The 22,650-nt window shown below is 53.6% G+C and overlaps 1 protein-coding gene and 1 pseudogene across 1 annotated transcript; both read left to right on the top strand.

The window, feature by feature from the left end:
• Positions 1-1,061: 1,061 nt before the first annotated feature.
• LOC143695049 (E3 ubiquitin-protein ligase PHF7-like) lies at positions 1,062-3,608 on the top strand (annotated as a pseudogene).
• A 12,522-nt stretch (positions 3,609-16,130) lies between these two features.
• LOC129125092 (E3 ubiquitin-protein ligase PHF7-like) lies at positions 16,131-18,716 on the top strand. The gene is given in 11 exon segments (XM_077184781.1): positions 16,131-16,212; positions 16,537-16,628; positions 16,714-16,815; positions 17,103-17,227; positions 17,304-17,477; positions 17,479-17,514; positions 17,549-17,698; positions 17,914-18,027; positions 18,174-18,292; positions 18,452-18,497; positions 18,602-18,716. Coding segments are annotated over 11 exon segments (1,155 nt in total).
• The last annotated feature ends 3,934 nt before the right edge of the window (positions 18,717-22,650 follow it).

The following is a 22,650-nucleotide window of genomic DNA, read 5'->3' as shown; positions in this document are numbered from 1 at the left end:
TCCTATAATGCAGGAAAAGCATCCTCCTGCCTTTGACTTGGGTTGAGAACTGTTGCAAGCACTCCTGTCGAACGTACACAGAACATTCTCAGTGAATTTTCTGTGTTTCCACAGAGTCAGTAGAAAAGATGGCGTTTCTAAGGAGCTTAATACAAATTTTTCCATTTATATGAAATGTCAAAGTTATTGGTTCAGAGGATGACAGGATAACACAGGTCTGGAGGCAGCTGTGATGGTCTCCAGGTTTATCTCCTGTAGCCAGTGGTGATCAGCAGCAGCATCAAATCAGGTTCATCTTAGTTTTCTCCAGACAGGTCTTGAGGAAAAGGTCAGTTCACCTAGAGCAGGGTTTGAATCTCTGCCGTGCAGGAGACTCCGCACGGGCTCTCTGGGCCACCGGCTGCCAGGGGCAGGAGCAGAGATTTCCCTTGGCCGGGGCCGGAGCCCTGGCGTGGCAGTGCCTGAACAGCACCTTCCTGCCTGCAGTACCACCCTCGATGGCTGCCCCAGGGCCTGGCATTTGACCCTGCACTTGCTGCAGGAGTCCTGGCCCTGGTTCCACCCTGAGCAAACGCTCGGACCCATCTCAGAGCCTCGGTGCCCGAGGAGGCCGCCACAAGTGGATGCCAGGGACCTGAGGCCATGGCTGCCCCAATTTTGGGTACACGGTGCTGATGTCAGAGTGGCCATTGTGACCTGTGCGACCAAGGCCACAAAAGGGAACGCTGGGCTCAGGCCGAGTGTCAGTGCGACCTGACGACGGGAGGAGAAGGTAGGGCAGGGACGTGGCTGCTCAGGGACCAGAGGGGCCCCACACCTCGGGGCTCTGGGCCTGTGCTGCAGGCTCACCTGCCTCTCCCTTCCCAGAATCAGCGGAGGAACAGCCAGAGGACACTGTGGTGTTCCTTAACGCAGCGACGGGAGGAGAAGGCGGACAGGAGCAGGGCTCACGCAGGGCTGAGCAGGGAGTAGAGCCTCGTGGCTCTGGGCCTGTTCTGCAAACTCCCCCCCCCCACTCTTCTTCCTCCCATAGAGAGAGAGGACCAACACCTGAAGCGACAATGTCACTGGAGGACAGGGACTCAGCACAGACACCGGCCATGGCTGGCAGCAAGCAGGAGGGCCCTGGTGCCAGGGAGGCAGGTGAGGGCAAAGCAGCCCTGTGACAGCCTGGCCCAGGGGCTCTTGTTGCAGCAGGCAGTGTGGGGATCAGAGCAGAGGCAGGGGGAGCTGCTCGGCGATGCCGGGGCCGGGAGCTTCCCTCCTGCCCATGTCGGGCCCAGCTGGGCCAGGGGGCAGCTCCTGGGACAGCCGTGCCCGCAATGGCCCCTGCTGTGCAAGGCCTCCAGCCCTGCCCATCAGCCAGGCAGGGACAGAGCAGCCTTGGGGCCGATGCTGCTGCAGGCTCAGAGCCCCGCAGAGCTGCTCATGCCCGCTGCCACTGGCTCTGTCCCCTGCAGCCTGCATGCTGTGTCGCCGTGCCGAGGCTGACCCGGACATGTGCGGTGACAAACTGGAGAAGGGTGGGCTCTGTGCCCACGTGTTCTGCATGGTGAGTGACTCCGGGCGCTCCCTCCACCGTTGCAATGAGCAGCTCCTGCCGCCCTCTCCTCATCAGCTCCTCCCCTTGCCTGCAGCTCTTCGCCACTCTACTATTTCGGCAAGAAAACCACCGCGTTGGACTCATGGGCTTTCTCCCTCGGGATCTCCTAATTGCAGTCCGGCGGGCGGCACAGAAGGTGAGAGCGTGACAAGAGCAGGGAGATTTGTGCCTGGCGAGGTTTGCCAGAGCTTAGCGCAGAGAGCAGGAAAGAAAGGCCGGCCCAAGAGCCGCGACAAAGTCTGGCTCCCAGCAGCTGTGGCACAGAGGCCCTGGCACAGGAGCCTCCCTCCTCCACCAGGCGGCTCTGTGGGCTGGGACCCGGCAGCGGCCACATCCTGCGCCCTGCCCGGAGCCGTGGGGCTGCCAGGGGAGCCCTCGAGGCTGCTGCTGCTGCTGCTGATGGGGCTGCTTGGCTCTTTCCAGTACTGCTGCGTCTGCGGCCAGAGCGGGGCAACCATCATGTGCTCTGTGCCGGAGTGTGACAGATGGTTCCACCTGCCCTGTGCCAAGGAGGGCGGCTGTGTCAATGTATACGTTACTCCGTTCAGGTACCTCCTCTCCCTTTCTGGCCATCACTGGGGAAGGATCCAGCATTTCTCACTTTCCCCTTTGCTTTGCCCCCAGCTCCTTCTGCCCTGAGCACCGTCCAGAGCAGGAGGTGGAGGTGACTCCAGAGCCGGACACCATTTGCTCCATCTGCTTGGAGCCTGTGGAGGACAGAAAGACCTTCACAACCCTGGTGTGCCCAACGTGCAAAAGGGCCTGGTTCCACAGGGACTGCATCCAGGTTGGAGCCCTCCCCTCAGCCCTGGGGCACAGCAGGTGCTCAGCAGCAGCAGCAGCAGCAGCAGGGCCTCGCTCACCCTGCCTGTGTTTGCCCTGCAGGGACAGGCCATGCGCGCTGGTCTTTTATGCCTCAAGTGCCCCCTGTGCAGAGACAGTGGGGAATTCCCTGTTGAAATGTTCATCATAGGGATCCGAATCCCCTTCAGGTTGGTGTCCTTCTGCCTGGCCCACCAGCCAGGAGGGTACAAGTGCTGTGCTGTGCCAGGCCCTGCCCCAGGAGCCCTGGCCCTGCCCTGTCCCGTGAGTCTGGGCTTCAGCTTCGTGCCCAACTTGGAAAAGCGCTGGAGAAAGAGCAGGGACACCCTGGATCTCCATGAGGGGAGGGCAGCAGAAATTCATCATCTCTTCCTTTCTCCATCAGACAGCCGACATGGGAGGACAACGATGCCTTCGCGGAGCTAGGAGAGAGGCATGGCCAGTGCAATGCCAGGGATTGCCTTTACCCTGGAGGCAGAGAGGAGGCAGAGGAAGAGGGGTAAGTTGGGATGCTGCACCTGGGGCTCTGCAGGGAACCTGTGTCTCCACAAGGGCTCAAAGCGGGAAGAACCAGAAGCGTTTGGCCAGACAACCACCTTCTGGCACACTTTGTTCTCAGTGCTATGAGCCTGTTTGCCTCCCCAGGCCCTGGCAATTGCTCCTGTGCTCCTCCTGTGCTGCCGAGGGCACCCATAGGCGCTGCTCTGGCCTGAGAAACAGCACACACAGATGGGAGTGTGACACCTGTGCTGGGCTCGGAACATGTATGAGTCAAAGCCCCCCGGTGTCCCTGGGCTGGGGGCAGTGCCCAGGCCAGGCTTGGCAGAGTGCGTCCACTGCTGGAGGGCTGGGGGCACTGCTCTGGCCTGGCCTGGCCTGGGCCTGGGGGGCCTTTGACATTCCCGCTTGCCCTTACAGCCTCCAGGGTTGAGTCAGAGCTCAATGGCCCCAGGCTGGCCAGACAGTCAGGACTGGAATCTGCTCATGGCTCCTTAGAATCTGAGGCCATCATGCCCAGCTCCCGCAGCCCTGTGCCATTGGTGCTGGTTTCCCCATCGCCATCTCCAGAGACGAGCAGCCACAGCAGGCCTCAACACGCAGCGTGGCAGCAGGCGCTGCCATCTTCCTCACTGGACACCAGGAGAATCAGCAGATCAAGGTCAACATGCAGCAGGTCCTCTGACCCTGAGAACAGGGTCCATTCCAGACGTTCTGGGCCCGGCCGCAGGCAAAGCCGCTCCCGCCAGCAAGGTCGGGCCCAGAGTCCATGTGTCCGCTCCAGGAGTCCCCGTGACAGGAACAGTGGGACAGGGCCACGAACTGAGAGGCCCAGGCAAAGGGAGACACCTGCACGGACGTCCCCCAGACGCAGCCGCTCCCACCAGCAAGGTCGGGCCCAGAGTCCCCCTGTCCGCTCCAGGAGTCCCTGTGACAGGAGCAGGGGGACAGGGCCATGGGCTGAGAGGCCCAGGCAAACAGAGCCACCATCACAGGCATCCCCCAGACACAGCCGCTCCCACCAGCAAGGTCGGGCCCAGAGTGCACCTGTCCGCTCCAGGAGTCGACGTGACAGGAGCAGTGGGACAGGGCCAAGGGCTGAGAGGCCCAGGCAAACGGAGCCACCATCACAGACATCCCCCAGACGCAGCCGCTCCCGCCAGCAAGGCTGGGCCCAGAGTCCACCTGTCCGGTCCAGGAGTCGCCGTGGCAAGAGCAGCAGGAAAAGGCGAAGGACTGAGAGGCCCAGGCGAAGGGACACGTCTTCGGGGACGCCCCCCAGACGCAGCCGCTCCCGCCAGCAGCGCCGGGCCTCGACTCAAACTGTGCGGTCCAGGAGTCGCCAGGACAGGAGCAGGAGGACAGCAGCGAGTGCTGAGAGGCCCAGGCGTAGGGGGACATGGTCGGGGACATCCCGCAGGAGCAGCCGCTCGCACCAGCGACGTCGGACCTCAGCTGGGACCTCCAACAGCAGCACGTAGCGTCATCTTTTCTTTCTAGTCCATGTGTTGCTTGCCGGAAGTGAAGGTGAGAACGCTCAGTGCAGGGACCTTGAGATGTGCAGGTCTGTGAGAAAACCATATCAGCTCTTGATGTTTCTATTGGCAGGAAAGAAGTCTGTGCTAAATACCTTGATTTCTGTGTACCCGTGTATTCAGTGAAAAGTCACTTAAGGATGTGGCTAATTACAAAGGACTCTTGTTCCTGCCTTTAGACTCCAACCTCTGATGTTTCCCCACTGCTTACCCTTGATAATGAACCACTCCTTAATGGGCTTGGATATGCTTAGGGAGACATTCAGAGCAAGGTGGCTCTTAGGGAAGCTGTCTCTGAAAAGGACGTGTGCTGTGTTGCTATCTTTGAACAATCTCATTTCAGTAAAGCCAAAAAAAGAAGAAAGAAGAGAGTGAGGCACTGCCTCAAGTGGCTGAAGACAACTTTGACAGTATTGCTGCGGATTTGAAAGACTTGATTGGACCTTCAAAGAACAAACCAGAATAGACGGAGGAAATACCCTGGGGCAAAGAGGATGCACAGGACTCTGCCCCAGGGTATTTCCCTTCCATTTGGGACCTTTGCCTGAGAATGACACAGCTCAGAAGCTGAGTACTTTCACGTTTTCCTACTTTGGAGGCACAGAGGAGTTGGGCATCAAAGAAGGCAACAGCAGAACCCTTCTAACATGCCATTGCTAAGGAAGAGCTTCTGGCAGGCACTGTAGGGCAATACAGTGTAAAGAAGGTCAGGGTCCAGGGGATTTTCAGCAGCAGAAGTCAGTTATTAGGCAGAAGCATTTTCATCTTCATTTCTGCTTGCCAGGGCTGTGGTAGATTAATGAGAGGTAACTCTTGCTTGCATCTCAGGAATTCTGAAAGGCATGCTTTGAGAAGGCATTGGGGTTTCTGCTGAGTGGTGAAAAATCTGGTTCTCATGCCCTGAATTCCTCAAACGGGGAAAAAGGTGACACACCAGTCATATCAAGTTTCATAGAACCCAACAAGATTTTAAAGGAAATGTGCGTTAATGTAGAGGGAGGAGCAAAGTCCGGGAGCTGACCCCAAGATCCATGCGCATTCTGTTTGTTACTGAATTCTACTCTTGGACCTTTAGAAAAAAGAAACGGAATGACACATGATCTTTGGGGTGTCCTAACCTTAGATAAAATGAGGCCGTCTGAAATGAAGATGAAACAACATTAAATCGAGTCCCAGTCATGTAGGAGAGAAAAGAAACCGCGAGAAGTTATCCACAATATTAAAAAACCCAACGCAACAGCACAAAGCAACGAGTCCCCCACACTTGTGCTGAACTGAGAAGGTATTCATGGTCTTCTGAATGCAATGACAAATGTTTAAGAATACATAAGGGATCCCTAGAACAAAGTGGAGCAGAGATGTAGCTTAGAAAATCTGGCAGGGGCAGATTCTGTCCTTCCCAAATCTGTCTTCTCCACTCTAAGTATTTCACTTGAAAGGAGGAATTTTTCCTGACCAGTAGGGGAAGAATCTGGTTTTGGCTTTTTTTCTCTATGGGTGCTGTCATTGCAGAGCCTTATGCCCTTGGAACAATAAAGCTGGTAAAAGCCACATGGCAAGAGGATCCACGTTTCCAAGACAGCAGTTCTGAGGGTGATGATGAGCCTGAGATGTCAGAGATTGAACAGGACCAAGAAACGCAAGTTCCATTTCTCTCTGTTGTCTACTTGGCTGTAGTAGTTGGATGCTGTGGGAATATTAACTCAGGAAATGGGAAACGGACGTTGCACACCTCTGAGCAACCAAAGTCATCTCGGAAGATCGTTTGTGCTGCACAGAGTCAAAACTTCCAGCAGCACATTTGATGTGAAGATGAATATGGGAAGAGAGAGTTGAGCACAAGAAATTAACTGGGTCATTTTGGTTGGACCAACTCCAAAGTGAGTTTGGCTAAAAGCCAAAGACACAGTCAGTTTTCTCTCTAAAAGTGGGTTTTGTAAAATAAAAAGCTCTATTTGGGGTTCCTAGGGAATAAAGCTTTTCAATGTATACCATTTCTCTGAAGCACTAGAGTTTGAAATCATGTTCATGGAATTTGATAGTACAATTTAGGATGCTCAAATCCCTTTGTCCTTGTCTAGGTTTCTTTCTTTACCACGCACAGGAAGTGCTAGAGTTTTTTTCTTCTCCAAAGATGATGAACGCCTAAGAGGTATGACAGAATTTCTTCAACCCCTTTTGTATTTTTTTCCTTTTAAAACCCTTCCTGGAATTCAGTGAGGAGGTAAAAATGCTGCCTAGTTATGAAAGTCTTCTAGTCAAAATTTGCCACCCTTATTTGTGGTCCAAGTTGTGGTAGAATCCTGTGAGAAAGTCCTGGTAAAAGAGAGGTCAAGCAGATTTCTGGCTTTCTTGTCTTTCAGACAATTACCGAATAGGAATCTGGACTTTTAGAGTTTACCAGAAACTTAGTCACTTGTCAGGTTACCTAGACATTTTGGATCCTTTCAGGTATTTAAATCATCTTTAACTTTTTCCTCTCTTTCTGGTGTTACCGTTAGAAACGTTTGAGTGTTCTTCTTGTGAGCCACGTATGTCCCTGTGGTTCTTTGTGCTAATGCATCTGGGGCTTTCTCTTCTGAATCCAGTCAATTTTGTATTTAGAAAGAAAGACAACAACAACCAAAGGAAACATACACACAGTGCCCAAAACCTGCACAGGCCACCAAAACAATTGCTGGTTCTATTTTGTAGACTAGAGTCTTAAGACAAGCTTAAAGGATGTGCCTTCCATGAGACTGATGAGATAACTGTGATGAAAGGCACTGCTGTGTTCACACAGTTAGCGGCCTGCAATCTTCCAGCCAGCCTGATTTACAGGGTGTGTTGAAATGGAGAGCTCAGGCCTCAGCAGGCCTCAGTTCTGGGGGAAGGTGTGGGGTGCTGGTGCTGAGCTTCAAATGAAAGAGCTGCAATTTCACTGCAATTCAGATTGCAGCATGTTGAGGAAAACTGCTGCTGCCTTTCTTTCCATGTTCTTAGCACAGCAGGCCGCAGTAGGGAACATTTCTGCTGAAGCCAAGGTGTGGTGGGGGGCAGGAGAACAGGAAGGATGGTGAAGAATTGATTTCTGATTTTAGTGCTGTGTTGGTCATGATTGTTAGAAGCAGCAGCACAATCACAAGCGTTTAAGCCTATTAATTGGTTGTTTCTTTTGTGCAGAGGGTCCACAGTTATTTTGTAGATTGGTAGAACTCAGTGAAGAAAAAGAGGGTTAGGAAGACAGACGTAGATTATTGCTTGAGGTGAGTATGTAACATCTGTTCCCTGGTAAGTCTGGGGGAAAGCTGAGCCTGGGGAGGGATTGCAGGTATGAATGTGCATGCAAAATGAATTCAGGACCTCGAGAAGAGCTTTAAATTTGTAATGAAGAGGGAAGAGAAGTTTTTTAGTGTAGCGGTGTGTAGAACATCTCGTTGTGTGGTCCGGTCAGGTAAACCGCTACATCTCTGTATGTTACAGGTGCAGCTACTTAACTGTATGTAAGGATAGTGAATGTAGAGACTTCTCCTAATAGTGGATTCAGAAACTTCTTGGAAGAATTTGTTAGATTTTCATTATTTTCTGGAACGCCGAAGGAAGCATAAGGATAGCCTATAGGAAGTGCAAGCAAACCAATAAACCTTTTACTGATTAGAAGCGAGTCACGTTTGTTTCTTGAAGGAGTTGCCAAACAACGTTACTTTCAAAATCCTTTCAAAGGTCTAACAGGGATCAATAGCAGCAAACCCTGTTAGGCCGTGTTTGGGAGCTGGGGCTGAGGCTCTTGTGTCCTGGGGAGCCACGGGAAGGCTCCAGTCCTGACTGTGCGGCCAGGCCGGGGCCATGGAGCTCCTGCCCATCCCTGGTGGATGCAAGGGCAAGCAGGAATGTCAAGGGACCCCAGGGCCGGGCCAGGCCAGGCCAGAGCAGCGCCCCCAGCCCTCCAGGAGCGGATGGGCTCTGCCAAGCCCAGCCTGGGCACTGCCCCCAGCCCAGGGACAGGCGGGTGCTTTGCCCAAGAGCCGTGCCCAGAGCAGCAGAGCTGTCACAGCCCCAGCTGGTTCTGCTCTGCGTCAGGCCCGAGCAGGGCCCGTGGGTGCCCTGGGCAGTGCAGGAGCAGCACAGGAGCAGCTGCCAGGGCCTGGGGAGGCACAGGGGTCAGCCTCGGCTCGGTGACACAGCATGCAGGCTGCAGGGGACAGAGCCAGTGGCAGCGGACATGAGCAGCTCTGCGGGGCTCTGAGCATGCAGCAGCATCGGCCCCAAGGCTGCTCTGTCCCTGCCTGGCTGATGGGCAGGGCTGGAGGCTTGCAGAGCAGGGGCCATTGCGGGCACGGCTGTCCCAGGAGCTGCCCCCTGGCCCAGCTGGGCCCCACTTGGGCAGGAGGGAGGCTCCCAGCACCCGCATGGCCGAGCAGCTCTTGCCTCCCCCTGCCTCTGCTCTGATCCCCACACTGCCTGCTGCAACAAGAGCCCCTGGGCCAGGCTGTCACAGGGCTGCTTTGCCCTCACCTGCCTCCCTGGCACCAGGGCCCTCCTGCTTGCTGCCAGCCATGGCCGGTGTCTGCGCTGAGTCCCCTCTCCTCCAGTGACATGGTCATTTCGAGGTTTTTATTTCTGTCTAACTATGCGGGAAAGAAGAGTGGAGGGGAGTTTGCAGAGCAGGCCCAGAGCCACGAGGCTCTACTCCCTGCTCAGCCCTGCGTGAGCCCTGCTCCTGTCCACCTTCTGCTCCCGTTGTTGCGTTGAGGAACACTGCAGTGTCCTCTGGCTGTTCCTTCGCTGATTCTGGGGAGAGGCAGGTGAGCCTGCAGCACAGGCCCAGAGCCCCGAGGTTTGTTTCATGTTTTAACCTGCATGAATCATCTTTTAGGATAGGTGGAGAAAAAGGAGCAGGCTGCTGAAGTTGCTTCAGTTTCTACCACAAAAAGCAATGTGTTTGTACCACCTACTAGCAGAAAACACCTGTTTTCCAACAGCCTATTACTAAAAATTTGCCTTTCCATGGAACCAGCAGGAACGCATCAGGGATCAGCATCCATTGGCAGAACAATGACTTTTACTAACTACTTACTACAGAACTACTAAAAAGCGGAACACTACTTTTACTAACTGATGGCTTCCATGAAATCTAAGCACTCAACTCCCTTTATGTGGCATATGTGAAGGACAACTGCAAGAAATCCTGCTATTAAATTCATAGCACTGGACAAAGAAATACCTGACTGCTTTTTCAGAGTTTAATGCACTAACAAAATGACACAGGCAGACCTTTTTCTTGTCGAAACTTTTTGAACGTTTTTTCACACCCTCATGTTCCTCCTGATATAGTTGAGATTATCTAAGTAATTAGATTTGGTATCTTTTCAGGCTTCCCATTCATGCCCTGAATATTTTGCCAGACCATCCTTTTTTTTTTCAATTCTGTGGTTTCCCTCTGGTGTTTTAAATCAGATGTTTCAGTATTTTACTATCTGTGGTGCTACTCTCTCGGATCTAGTGAAGAGGGCCAAGCAGTGCCGGTCTGCCGGCAGGTCCCAGGCGTCGCTCCTGCTGGCGGCCCCGGGGCAGGAGCGACGCCGGCGCTGCCATGGCCGGGCTTCCCTCAGGTGTCGGCACTGCCAGCCCGGCTCTGCCCAGCGGCCCCGGCGCTGCCATGGCCGGGCTTCCCTCAGGTGTCGGCACTGCCAGCCCGGCTCTGCCCAGCGGCCCCGGCGCTGCCATGGCAGAGCTTCCCTCAGGTGTCGGCACTGCAGCCTCGGCTCTGCCCAGCGGCCCCGGCGCTGCCATGGCAGAGCTTCCCTCAGGTGTCGGCACTGCCAGCTCGGCTCTGTCGGGGGCTCTGGCACCGCCACGGCGCACGGCAGCTCTGGCACTGCAGCCTCGGCCAGCAGCCCGATCTGCGGACTGGGACCCCGCAGCGGCCGCACGCTTCTCCCTGAGCCCGAGCAGCGACTGCACCCTCCCAACAGCGCGCCGGGAATGCGCCCACGGCCAGCGCGGGCTCGGCTCTGGGCAGGAACCGCCCCGCCCCTCACACCCGCCCGCCCCTTCCCGCCCTCCGGCCCCGCCGCGCGGCGCCCGCGCTGTCATGGCGGCTCTCGCCCACAAGGCAGCGCCCTGAGCCCTGCAATGGCGCCGGCAACGTTCTGGCACTCTGGAAGGCGCGGGCGGGCACCTCTTGCAAACTGGGCCATACGTCCCATTTCCTGAAGAAAACACGTCCTGTCATGCCTGGCCTCTACACACTTCCAAGCCTGCTCAACAAGAACAGACGTTTAACCTGTGACACACATAGCAGCCTACAAGCTCGAAGTGATGGCCAGGTGTTAGAAAAGCAAAGTACTTGTTGCTAGAATTGTCTTTTAAGACTCAGGGCTGGGCAAGTTTCACTGATCTCAGACCCAGAAGGAGGTTGACAAAGCTTGGGAAGAAGGATGCCCACTGATAGTGGACACAAAGCATGCAGAATTTAGGCGCAATAAGGACATCTGCTAGAACTGCCAAGATAAAGAAAACATTCATGAAGCCAACTCAGGAAATATGCTGAGATGAGCACCAGCTGGGTAAAATAGAGTGTGATGTTTGCAGGCAACAGGACTTTGGCACCCAGATTATCCTGGGGCTGGCCATGGGATGGTTCTGATCACCAGAACACATGAAAAGACGGTGCAGTGCAAGTGCTGGGCATTGTGCTTCATAGAACCCAGATGAAAAAGCTGGGGAGACTGTGCTGGATTCTTGTGTGGTATCTGCCCCTTCTGTGTAAAATGCCAATCACTTGTTTTAAAATTTTAAAAGTAATAAATTAGTTACAAAAATAGTAATAAAAATTAGAGAAATAAGAATTTGGACAATTAAGAGTTAGGACAATAAAGGACAATAAAAAAGGCCAAGAATTACAGATGTCTGGGTGCTCTGCTCTGCCTCAGAACACACTTTGCTAACAAAGGATTAACCCTTACAAGTAATAGCCTGTTGCATATACATATATCTCATACACGATGCCAAAATTCTTTTCAAACAATGGGTGTTTTCTTGTGAGTGTCAACCCCTCCCTCATCTTGTAAATCAATTGTCTTGGTCCCTCAAAGTCTGGTTCTTCCCAATAAGGAGGAAATATTTCTTCTCTTAGAGTTTTGGTGTCTTGTTACTGTTATCTCTGCTTGAGCTATTTAGAAAAAGTATCTTTCACAGTTTCTGTAGCCTAAAACTATATTCACCACACTACTTTAAAAGATTAGTATAGGACTACAAAAAAGGATTAATACAACATAACTTTCCAACATAACACATATAGTATTAATTTTAATATTTGCGAAAAGCCAATCATATAATACGCATTTTTCACACCTTCTCTGCTCCTTCTTCTTCTCAAAATATATTGTACACCTGACTAAAAAAACCTACTTAGAGCCATGCTCAGTGCCTTATTCTGAAAACTTACAGCTGACTTACAGGTTTAGCACCTTACAGAGCAGGTTTGAGGCCCTGGAACTGGAAGGACAGACAAGTGATGAAGTGGGCACAAGTCCTTCTGGAATAGAGGGGGCACCTAGGGCAAGTCAGCCAACACCATGCATCGTGACCACCTCTGTTCCAGGGGAAGGCAGGGTCCTTGCAGGCCTTCCCAAAAGCATCTCAAGGGAAGGTTTCCATCTCCCCCTGCCCTGTTTCCTTGACTTTAGTTGAATCTTTCTCTGACAGAAAGACAGGAAGCTCAGGTGTGTTAGGAGATTAGTGTGAGCATTGGCAGAGGTGAATGGTGAGGAATCCAGAGGCTTGTGCAACTCTCTTCCATGAAGAGTCCCTTGTTGTATATTTCCAATAAACCAGAGCTGAAATGGCAAGGCAGCGATTGGGGAAATACAGCACTGAGACAATAAAGCTGTAACATGCCTTGTTTTGAGAGGGACAAGTAAGACAAGAAACATTCAAACAGCAAATACTGAGAAGATGAAGAAAAAGCCAAATTTTTCTAAGGTTTTCTAATGTTTGTTTTCTTCTCTGCACCTTTTGAAGATTGCCTATATCCTATTTCCATTGTTTTCTTTTTTCCTGTCTTGAGAATGAATTTTGCATTCTGGATATTTTAAGTCAGACATAAGACAAGTTCCATATTGCTTGGCAATCATGAAAAGGTAAGTTTAGAGGTAACATCCATTATCTTTGATGATTGGATCAGACTCAATTTTAAATAGCCTTGTATGTCATGCTCATATGCAAAGATGCTAGATTGATCCTTTGAAGGGCATTAAACCAAGAAACAAGTACTTCAAAAGCTCTGGAGGTGGCTGCCATGGTGAGTTTCCCTGAGGTGTCACAGCCCCAGGCCTGCTCCATGGCGGATTTCCTGAGGGCTGGCAGCCCCAGGCCTGCTCCATGGCCGGTTTCCCTGAGGTGTCACAGCCCCAGCCCCGCTCCATGGCCGGTTTCCCTGAGGGCTGGCAGTCCCAGTCCTACTCCATGGCCAGGTTTCCCTGAGGTGTCACAGCCCCAGGCCTGCTCCATGGCCGGTTTCCCTGAGGTGTCACAGCCCCATCCCGCTCCATGGCCGGTTTCCCTGAGGTGTCACAGCCCCAGCCCCGCTCCATGGCCGGTTTCCCTGAGGGCTGGCAGTCCCAGTCCTGCTCCATGGCCAGGTTTCCTGGTCACTTTGAGGTGCTGTTCCTCTCTCTCTATGGGAGAAAGAAGAGGCCGGGGAGCTTGCAGAGCAGGCCTAGAGCCACGAGGGCTCTACTCCCTGCTCAGCCCTGCGTGAGCACTGCCCCTTCCCTCCTTCTCCTCCCGCTGTCAGCTCGTACTGACACTCGGCCTGAGCCCAGCGTTCCCTTTTGGGGCCAAGGGAAATCTCTGCTCCTGCCTCTGGCACAGGGCGCTCTGCCAGCAGGTCAGGGAAGGAGACAGCCCCAGAGAGAGGCGTGAGCAGTGGAGGAAAGCCAACATCACTGCAGTCTTGCAAAAGGGCACCAAGAAGGAGCCAGGAAAGTGCAGGCCCATCAGCCTCAGCTCCATCCCCAGAAAGGTGACAGAACAGCTCCTCTTGGATGCCATCTCTGAGCCTGTGCAGTAACAGGAATGGAAACCATGCTTGACCAATCCCACAGCCCCCTCTGCTGCAGTGACTGGCTGGGTTTGTGAGGGGAGAGCAGTGGTTGTTGTCAGCAGGGACTTCAGCAAGGCTTTGTCCCTGCCTCCCCTAACAGGCTCCTGAGGCAGCTCAGGGCCAGTGGGGCAGAGAAGTGGCCAGGGCAGCTCCAAACTCAGATAGCTGTGAGCTCAGGGGGCCGTGCTGGGGCCAGCCTTGTTTGCCTTATTCCCCAGTGACCTGGCAGAAGGGACAGAGCGCTGCCTCAGCGTTTGCTGATGGGACAGAACCGGGAGCAGGGGCTGAGGCACCACAAGGCTCTGCTGCCCTTCACTGAGACCTGACAGGCTTAGAGAGTTGAGCAGAGAGGGACCAATTGAAATTGCACTGGGGAAAGCCTCTAGAAGAGCATCAGGCTCTGTAATTACCAGGCAACAGAAGTGTTTTAGTATACTGGAGTCTATAACGGTGTCTTGTAATGTCGAGTCAGGGAAACCCCTGCTTCTGTGGGTGTTCCAGGACCAGTTCCTTGTATGTATGTCAAGAATGTCTTGGAGAGAAACATGAATGAATTCAGAAACTTCCCCAGATATTATTTTGGATTTTCACAATTTTCTGGAATGCCAGGTGAAGTGTAAGGATGCCAAAAGGAAAGTGAAAGCAAACCAATAAATCTTTAAAACATCAGAAGCCTCTCCAGTTTGTTCCTTGAAGAAGTTGCCAAACAATGTCACTTTTGAAATCCTTTGAAAGATCTAACAGGAAAAAAGCATTGGCCAAAAGTGCTGCCCTGTGTTTCTGAACAGCAACATGCATTTTGTGTTGACGCAAGGTTTGTACCAGGGTTTGGGATCTGTGTGTGTGTGTGTGCTTTGAATGTGTGTCTTTGCAGGACTATTAATAATTAGACCATGTACTGAAGAGAACATGTTACTGTGTTGTGCTGTCCAGTGCTGAAGAGGGTTGAGACAGAGCAGGTAGCTGTGTGTCTGTGTGTAACTTGCATGAGCAGCACCGGAGCAGTGCCCAGGGCCTGGAGAAGCAAACGGGTTCCCGGTGCTGAGGACAAAGCGTCCAGAGCTCGGGATTGTCCGGCCAAGCTCTTCTGGCTCCTTGTGCTTTGAGCCCTGGCCAGGAGCCCTGCAGAGCCCCGGGTGCAGCTTCCCAACTTCCCCCTCTTCCTCTGCCTCCTCCCTTCCTCCAGGGTAAAGGCACTCCCTGGCATTGCACTGGCTGTGCCTCCATCCTAGACCAGTGAAGGGATCGTTTCCCAGCCAAGGTGGCTCTCCCATGGAGACAGGAAAATGAACAAACTCCTGCTGCCCCAGCATCAGGCAGGTGCAGGGTGTCCCTGCCTGTCAGCCCCTGCCCTGCTTCCCAGAGATCCCACTGCTTGTTCTAGAAGTCATGGATCTGGATTTCCAGGAGCATGTTTACATAGACATCAATGACAAAAATTGACAAGAATTGTTTGTGCGTCTCTTCCTGATTTGTTTCCAAGGTATTTTCTAGTAGGAAAGCATGGACCAAACTGGCAAAGTTCCTATAATGCAGGAAAAGCATCCTCCTGCCTTTGACTTGGGTTGAGAACCGTTGCAAGCACTCCTGTCGAACGTACACAGAACATTCTCAGTGAATTTTCTGAGTTTCCACAGAGTCAGTAGAAAAGATGACGTTTCTAAGGAGCTTAATACAAATTTTTCCATTTATATGAAATGTCAAAGTTATTAGTTCATAGGATGACAGGATAACAGAAGTCTGGAGGCAGCTGTGGTGGTCTCCAGGTTTATCTCCTGTAGCCAGTGGTGATCAGCAGCAGCATCAAATCAGGTTCATCTTAGTTTTCTCCAGACAGGTCTTGAGGAAAAGGTCAGTTCACCTAGAGCAGGGTTTGAATCTCTGCCGTGCAGGAGACTCCGCACGGGCTCTCTGGGCCACCGGCTGCCAGGGGCAGGAGCAGAGATTTCCCTTGGCCGGGGCCGGAGCCCTGGCGTGGCAGTGCCTGAACAGCACCTTCCTGCCTGCAGTACCACCCTCGATGGCTGCCCCAGGGCCTGGCATTTGACCCTGCACTTGCTGCAGGAGTCCTGGCCCTGGTTCCACCCTGAGCAAACGCTCGGACCCATCTCAGAGCCTCGGTGCCCGAGGAGGCCGCCACAAGTGGATGCCAGGGACCTGAGGCCATGGCTGCCCCAATTTTGGGTACACGGTGCTGATGTCAGAGTGGCCATTGTGACCTGTGCGACCAAGGCCACAAAAGGGAACGCTGGGCTCAGGCCGAGTGTCAGTGCGACCTGACGACGGGAGGAGAAGGTAGGGCAGGGACGTGGCTGCTCAGGGACCAGAGGGGCCCCACACCTCGGGGTTCTGGGCCTGTGCTGCAGGCTCACCTGCCTCTCCCTTCCCAGAATCAGCGGAGGAACAGCCAGAGGACACTGTGGTGTTCCTTAACGCAGCGACGGGAGGAGAAGGCGGACAGGAGCAGGGCTCACACAGGGCTGAGCAGGGAGTAGAGCCTCGTGGCTCTGGGCCTGTCCTGCAAACTCCCCCCCCCCACTCTTCTTCCTCCCATAGAGAGAGAGGACCAACACCTGAAGCGACAATGTCACTCCAGGAGAGGGACTCAGCACAGACACTGGCCATGGCTGGCAGCAAGCAGGAGGGCCCTGGTGCCAGGGAGGCAGGTGAGGGCAAAGCAGCCCTCTGACAGCCTGGCCCAGGCGCTCTTGTTGCAGCAGGCAGTGTGGGGATCAGAGCAGAGGCAGGGGGAGGCAGGAGCTGCTCGGCCATGCCGGGGCCGGGAGCTTCCCTCCTGCCCATGTCGAGCCCAGCTGGGCCAGGGGGCAGCCCCTGGGACAGCCGTGCCCGCAATGGCCCCTGCTGTGCAAGGCCTCCAGCCCTGCCCATCAGCCAGGCAGGGACAGAGCAGCCTTGGGGCCGATGCTGCTGCAGGCTCAGAGCCCCGCAGAGCTGCTCATGTCCGCTGCCACTGGCTCTGTCCCCTGCAGCCTGCATGCTGTGTCGCCGTGCCGAGGCTGACCCGGACATGTGCGGTGACAAACTGGAGAAGGGTGGGCTCTGTGCCCACGTGTTCTGCATGGTGAGTGACTCCGGGCGCTCCCTCCACCGTTGCAATGAGCAGCTCCTGCCGCCCTCTCCTCATCAGCTCCTCCCCTTGCCTGCAGCTCTTCGCCACTCTTCTATCTCGCCAAGAGAATCACCACGTTGGACTCATGGGCTTTCTCCCTCGGGATCTCCTAATTGCAGTCCGGCGGGCGGCACAGAAGGTGAGAGTGTGACAAGAGCAGGGAGATTTGTGCCTGGCGAGGTTTGCCAGAGCTTAGCGCAAAGAGCAGGAAAGAAAGGCCGGCCCAAGAGCCGCGACAAAGTCTGGCTCCCAGCAGCTGTGGCACAGAGGCCCTGGCACAGGAGCCTCCCTCCTCCACCAGGCGGCTCTGTGGGCTGGGACCCGGCAGCGGCCACATCCTGCGCCCTGCCCGGAGCCGTGGGGCTGCCAGGGGAGCCCTCGAGGCTGCTGCTGCTGCTGCTGATGGGGCTGCTTGGCTCTTTCCAGTACTGCTGCGTCTGCGGCCAGAGCGGGGCAACCATCATGTGCTGCAAGGAGTACTGTGACAGATGGTTCCACCTGCCCTGTGCCAAGGAGGGCGGCTGTGTCAATGTATACGTTACTCCGTTCAGGTACCTCCTCTCCCTTTCTGGCCATCACTGGGGAAGGATCCAGCGTTTCTCACTTTCCCCTTTGCTTTGCCCCCAGCTCCTTCTGCCCTGAGCACCGTCCAGAGCAGGAGGTGGAGGTGACTCCAGAGCCGGACACCATTTGCTCCATCTGCTTGGAGCCTGTGGAGGACAGAAAGACCTTCACAACCCTGGTGTGCCCAACGTGCAAAAGGGCCTGGTTCCACAGGGACTGCATCCAGGTTGGAGCCCTCCCCTCAGCCCTGGGGCACAGCAGGTGCTCAGCAGCAGCAGCAGCAGCAGCAGCAGCAGCAGCAGCAGCAGCAGCAGCAGGGCCTCGCTCACCCTGCCTGTGTTTGCCCTGCAGGGACAGGCCATGCGCGCTGGTCTTTTATGCCTCAAGTGCCCCCTGTGCAGAGACAGTGGGGAATTCCCTGTTGAAATGTTCATCTTGGGGATCCGAATCCCCTTCAGGTTGGTGTCCTTCTGCCTGGCCCACCAGCCAGGAGGGTACAAGTGCTGTGCTGTGCCAGGCCCTGCCCCAGGAGCCCTGGCCCTGCCCTGTCCCGTGAGTCTGGGCTTCAGCTTCGTGCCCAACTTGGAAAAGCGCTGGAGAAAGAGCAGGGACACCCTGGATCTCCATGAGGGGAGGGCAGCAGAAATTCATCATCTCTTCCTTTCTCCATCAGACAGCCGACATGGGAGGACAACGATGCCTTTGCGGAGCTAGGAGAGAGGCATGGCCAGTGCAATGCCAGGGATTGCCTTTACCCTGGAGGCAGAGAGGAGGCAGAGGAAGAGGGGTAAGTTGGGATGCTGCACCTGGGGCTCTGCAGGGAACCTGTGTCTCCACAAGGGCTCAAAGCGGGAAGAACCAGAAGCATTTGGCCAGACGACCACCTTCTGGCACACTTTGTTCTCAGTGCTATGAGCCTGTTTGCCTCCCCAGGCCCTGGCAATTGCTCCTGTGCTCCTCCTGTGCTGCCGAGGGCACCCATAGGCGCTGCTCTGGCCTGAGAAACAGCACACACAGATGGGAGTGTGACACCTGTGCTGGGCTCGGAACATGTATGAGTCAAAGCCCCCCTGTGTCCCTGGGCTGGGGGCAGTGCCCAGGCCAGGCTTGGCAGAGTGCGTCCACTGCTGGAGGGCTGGGGGCACTGCTCTGGCCTGGCCTGGCCTGGCCTGGGCCTGGGGGGCCTTTGACATTCCCGCTTGCCCTTACAGCCTCCAGGGTTGAGTCAGAGCTCAATGGCCCCAGGGTGGCTAGACAGTCAGGACTGGAATCTGCTCATGGCTCCTTAGAATCTGAGGCCATCATGCCCAGCTCCCACAGCCCTGTGCCATTGGTGCTGGTTTCCCCATCGCCATCTCCAGAGACGAGCAGCCACAGCAGGCCTCAACACGCAGCGTGGCAGCAGGCGCTGCCATCTTCCTCACTGGACACCAGGAGAATCAGCAGATCAAGGTCAACATGCAGCAGGTCCTCTGACCCTGAGAACTGGGTCCATTCCAGACGTTCTGGGCCCGGCCGCAGGCAAAGCCGCTCTCGCCAGCAAGGTCGGGCCCAGAGTCCATGTGTCCGCTCCAGGAGTCCCTGTGACAGGAACAGTGGGACAGGGCCACGAACTGAGAGGCCCAGGCAAAGGGAGACACCTGCACGGACGTCCCCCAGACGCAGCCGCTCCCACCAGCAAGGTCGGGCCCAGAGTCCCCCTGTCCGCTCCAGGAGTCCCTGTGACAGGAGCAGGGGGACAGGGCCATGGGCTGAGAGGCCCAGGCAAACGGAGCCACCATCACAGGCATCCCCCAGACACAGCCGCTCCCACCAGCAAGGTCGGGCCCAGAGTGCACCTGTCCGCTCCAGGAGTCGACGTGACAGGAGCAGTGGGACAGGGCCAAGGGCTGAGAGGCCCAGGCAAACGGAGCCACCATCACAGACATCCCCCAGACGCAGCCGCTCCCGCCAGCAAGGCTGGGCCCAGAGTCCACCTGTCCGGTCCAGGAGTCGCCGTGGCAAGAGCAGCAGGAAAAGGCGAAGGACTGAGAGGCCCAGGCGAAGGGACACGTCATCGGGGACGCCCCCCAGACGCAGCCGCTCCCGCCAGCAGCGCCGGGCCTCGACTCAAACTGTGCGGTCCAGGAGTCGCCAGGACAGGAGCAGGAGGACAGCAGCGAGTGCTGAGAGGCCCAGGCGTAGGGGGACATGGTCGGGGACATCCCGCAGGAGCAGCCGCTCGCACCAGCGACGTCGGACCTCAGCTGGGACCTCCAACAGCAGCACGTAGCGTCATCTTTTCTTTCTAGTCCATGTGTTGCTTGCCGGAAGTGAAGGTGAGAACGGTCAGTGCAGGGACCTTGAGATGTGCAGGTCTGTGAGAAAACCATATCAGCTCTTGATGTTTCTATTGGCAGGAAAGAAGTCTGTGCTAAATACCTTGATTTCTGTGTACCCGTGTATTCAGTGAAAAGTCACTTAAGGATGTGGCTAATTACAAAGGACTCTTGTTCCTGCCTTTAGACTCCAACCTCTGATGTTTCCCCACTGCTTACCCTTGATAATGAACCACTCCTTAACGGGCTTGGATATGCTTAGGGAGACATTCAGAGCAAGGTGGCTCTTAGGGAAGCTGTCTCTGAAAAGGACGTGTGCTGTGTTGCTATCTTTGAACAATCTCATTTCAGTAAAGCCAAAAAAAGAAGAAAGAAGAGAGTGAGGCACTGCCTCAAGTGGCTGAAGACAACTTTGACAGTATTGCTGCGGATTTGAAAGACTTGATTGGACCTTCAAAGAACAAACCAGAATAGATGGAGGAAATACCCTGGGGCAAAGAGGATGCACAGGACTCTGCCCCAGGGTATTTCCCTTCCATTTGGGACCTTTGCCTGAGAACGACACAGCTCAGAAGCTGAGTACTTTCACGTTTTCCTACTTTGGAGGCACAGAGGAGTTGGGCATCAAAGAAGGCAACAGCAGAACCCTTCTAACATGCCATTGCTAAGGAAGAGCTTCTGGCAGGCACTGTAGGGCAATACGGTGTAAAGAAGGTCAGGGTCCAGGGGATTTTCAGCAGCAGAAGTCAGTTATTAGGCAGAAGCATTTTGATCTTCATTTCTGCTTGCCAGGGCTGTGGTAGATTAATGAGAGGTAACTCTTGCTTGCATCTCAGGAATTCTAAAGGCATGCTTTGAGAAGGCATTGGGGTTTCTGCTGAGTGGTGAAAAAGCTGGTTCTCATGCCCTGAATTCCTCAAACGGGTTAAAAGGTGACAAACCAGTCATATCAAGTTTCATAGAACCCAACAAGATTTTAAAGGAAATGTGCGTTAATGTAGAGGGAGGAGCAAAGTCCGGGAGCTGACCCCAAGATCCATGCGCATTCTGTTTGTTACTGAATTCTACTCTTGGACCTTTAGAAAAAAGAAACGGAATGACACATGATCTTTGGGGTGTCCTAACCTTAGATAAAATGAGGCCGTCTGAAATGAAGATGAAACAACATTAAATCGAGTCCCAGTCATGTAGGAGAGAAAAGAAACCGCGAGAAGTTATCCACAATATTAAAAAACCCAACGCAACAGCACAAAGCAACGAGTCCCCCACACTTGTGCTGAACTGAGAAGGTATTCATGGTCTTCTGAATGCAATGACAAATGTTTAAGAATACATAAGGGATCCCTAGAACAAAGTGGAGCAGAGATGTAGCTTAGAAAATCTGGCAGGGGCAGATGCTGTCCTTCCCAAATCTGTCTTCTCCACTCTAAGTATTTCACTTGAAAGGAGGAATTTTTCCTGACCAGTAGGGGAAGAATCTGGTTTTGGCTTTTTTTCTCTATGGGTGCTGTCATTGCAGAGCCTTATGCCCTTGGAACAATCAAGACGGTAAAAGCCACATGGCACGTGGATCCACGTTTCCAAGACAGCAGTTCTGAGGGTGATGATGAGCCTGAGATGTCAGAGATTGAACAGGACCAAGAAACGCAAGTTCCATTTCTCTTTGTTGTCTACTTGGCTGTAGTAGTTGGATGCTGTGGGAATATTAACTCAGGAAATGGGAAACGGACATTGCACACCTCTGAGCAACCAAAGTCATCTCGGAAAATCGTTTGTGCTGCACAGAGTCAAAACTCCCAGCAGCACATTTGATGTGAAGATGAATATGGGAAGAGAGAGTTGAGCACAAGAAATTAACTGGGTCATTTTGGTTGGACCAACTCCAAAGTGAGTTTGGCTAAAAGCCAAAGACACAGTCAGTTTTCTCTTTAAAAGTGGGTTTTGTAAAATAGAAAGCTCTATTTGGGGTTCCTAGGGAATAAAGCTTTTCAATGTATACCATTTCTCTGAAGCACTAGAGTTTGAAGTCATGTTCATGGAATTTGATAGTACAATTTAGGATGCTCAAATCCCTTTGTCCTTGTCTAGGTGTCTTTCTTTACCACGCACAGGAAGTGCTAGAGTTTTTTTCTTCTCCAAAGATGATGAACGCCTAAGAGGTATGACAGAATTTCTTCAACCCCTTTTGTATTTTTTTTCCCTTTTAAACCCTTCCTGGAATTCAGTGAGGAGGAAAAAATGCTGCCTAGTTATGAAAGTTTTCTAGTCAAAATTTGCCACCCTTATTTGTGATCCAAGTTGTGGTAGAATCCTGTGAGAAAGTCCTGGTAAAAGAGAGGTCAAGCAGATTTCTGGCTTTCTTGTCTTTCAGACAATTACCGAATAGGAATCTGGACTTTTAGAGTTTACCAGAAGCTTAGTCACTTGTCAGGTTACCTAGACATTTTGGATCCTTTCAGGTATTTAAATCATCTTTAACTTTTTCCTCTCTTTCTGGTGTTACCGTTAGAAACGTTTGAGTGTTCTTCTTGTGAGCCACGTATGTCCCTGTGGTTCTTTGTGCTAATGCATCTGGGGCTTTCTCTTCTGAATCCAGTCAATTTTGTATTTAGAAAGAAAGACAACAACAACCAAAGGAAACATACACACAGTGCCCAAAACCTGCACAGGCCACCAAAACAATTGCTGGTTCTATTTTGTAGACTAGAGTCTTAAGACAAGCTTAAAGGATGTGCCTTCCATGAGACTGATGAGATAACTGTGATGAAAGGCACTGCTGTGTTCACACAGTTAGCGGCCTGCAATCTTCCAGCCAGCCTGGGTGTGTTGAAATGGAGAGCTCAGGCCTCAGCAGGCCTCAGTTCTGGGGGAAGGTGTGGGGTGCTGGTGCTGAGCTTCAAATGAAAGAGCTGCAATTTCACTGCAATTCAGATTGCAGCATGTTGAGGAAAACTGCTGCTGCCTTTCTTTCCATGTTCTTAGCACAGCAGGCCGCAGTAGGGAACATTTCTGCTGAAGCCAAGGTGTGGTGGGGGGCAGGAGAACAGGAAGGATGGTGAAGAATTGATTTCTGATTTCAGTGCTGTGTTGGT

This window comes from Agelaius phoeniceus, chromosome 11 (assembly GCF_051311805.1).
Source record: "Agelaius phoeniceus isolate bAgePho1 chromosome 11, bAgePho1.hap1, whole genome shotgun sequence".
In the NCBI taxonomy this organism is placed as follows: Eukaryota; Metazoa; Chordata; class Aves; order Passeriformes; family Icteridae; genus Agelaius; species Agelaius phoeniceus.
The sequence above is the reverse complement of the archived record's forward strand: the minus strand, read 5'-3'. Positions and strand labels throughout refer to the sequence as shown.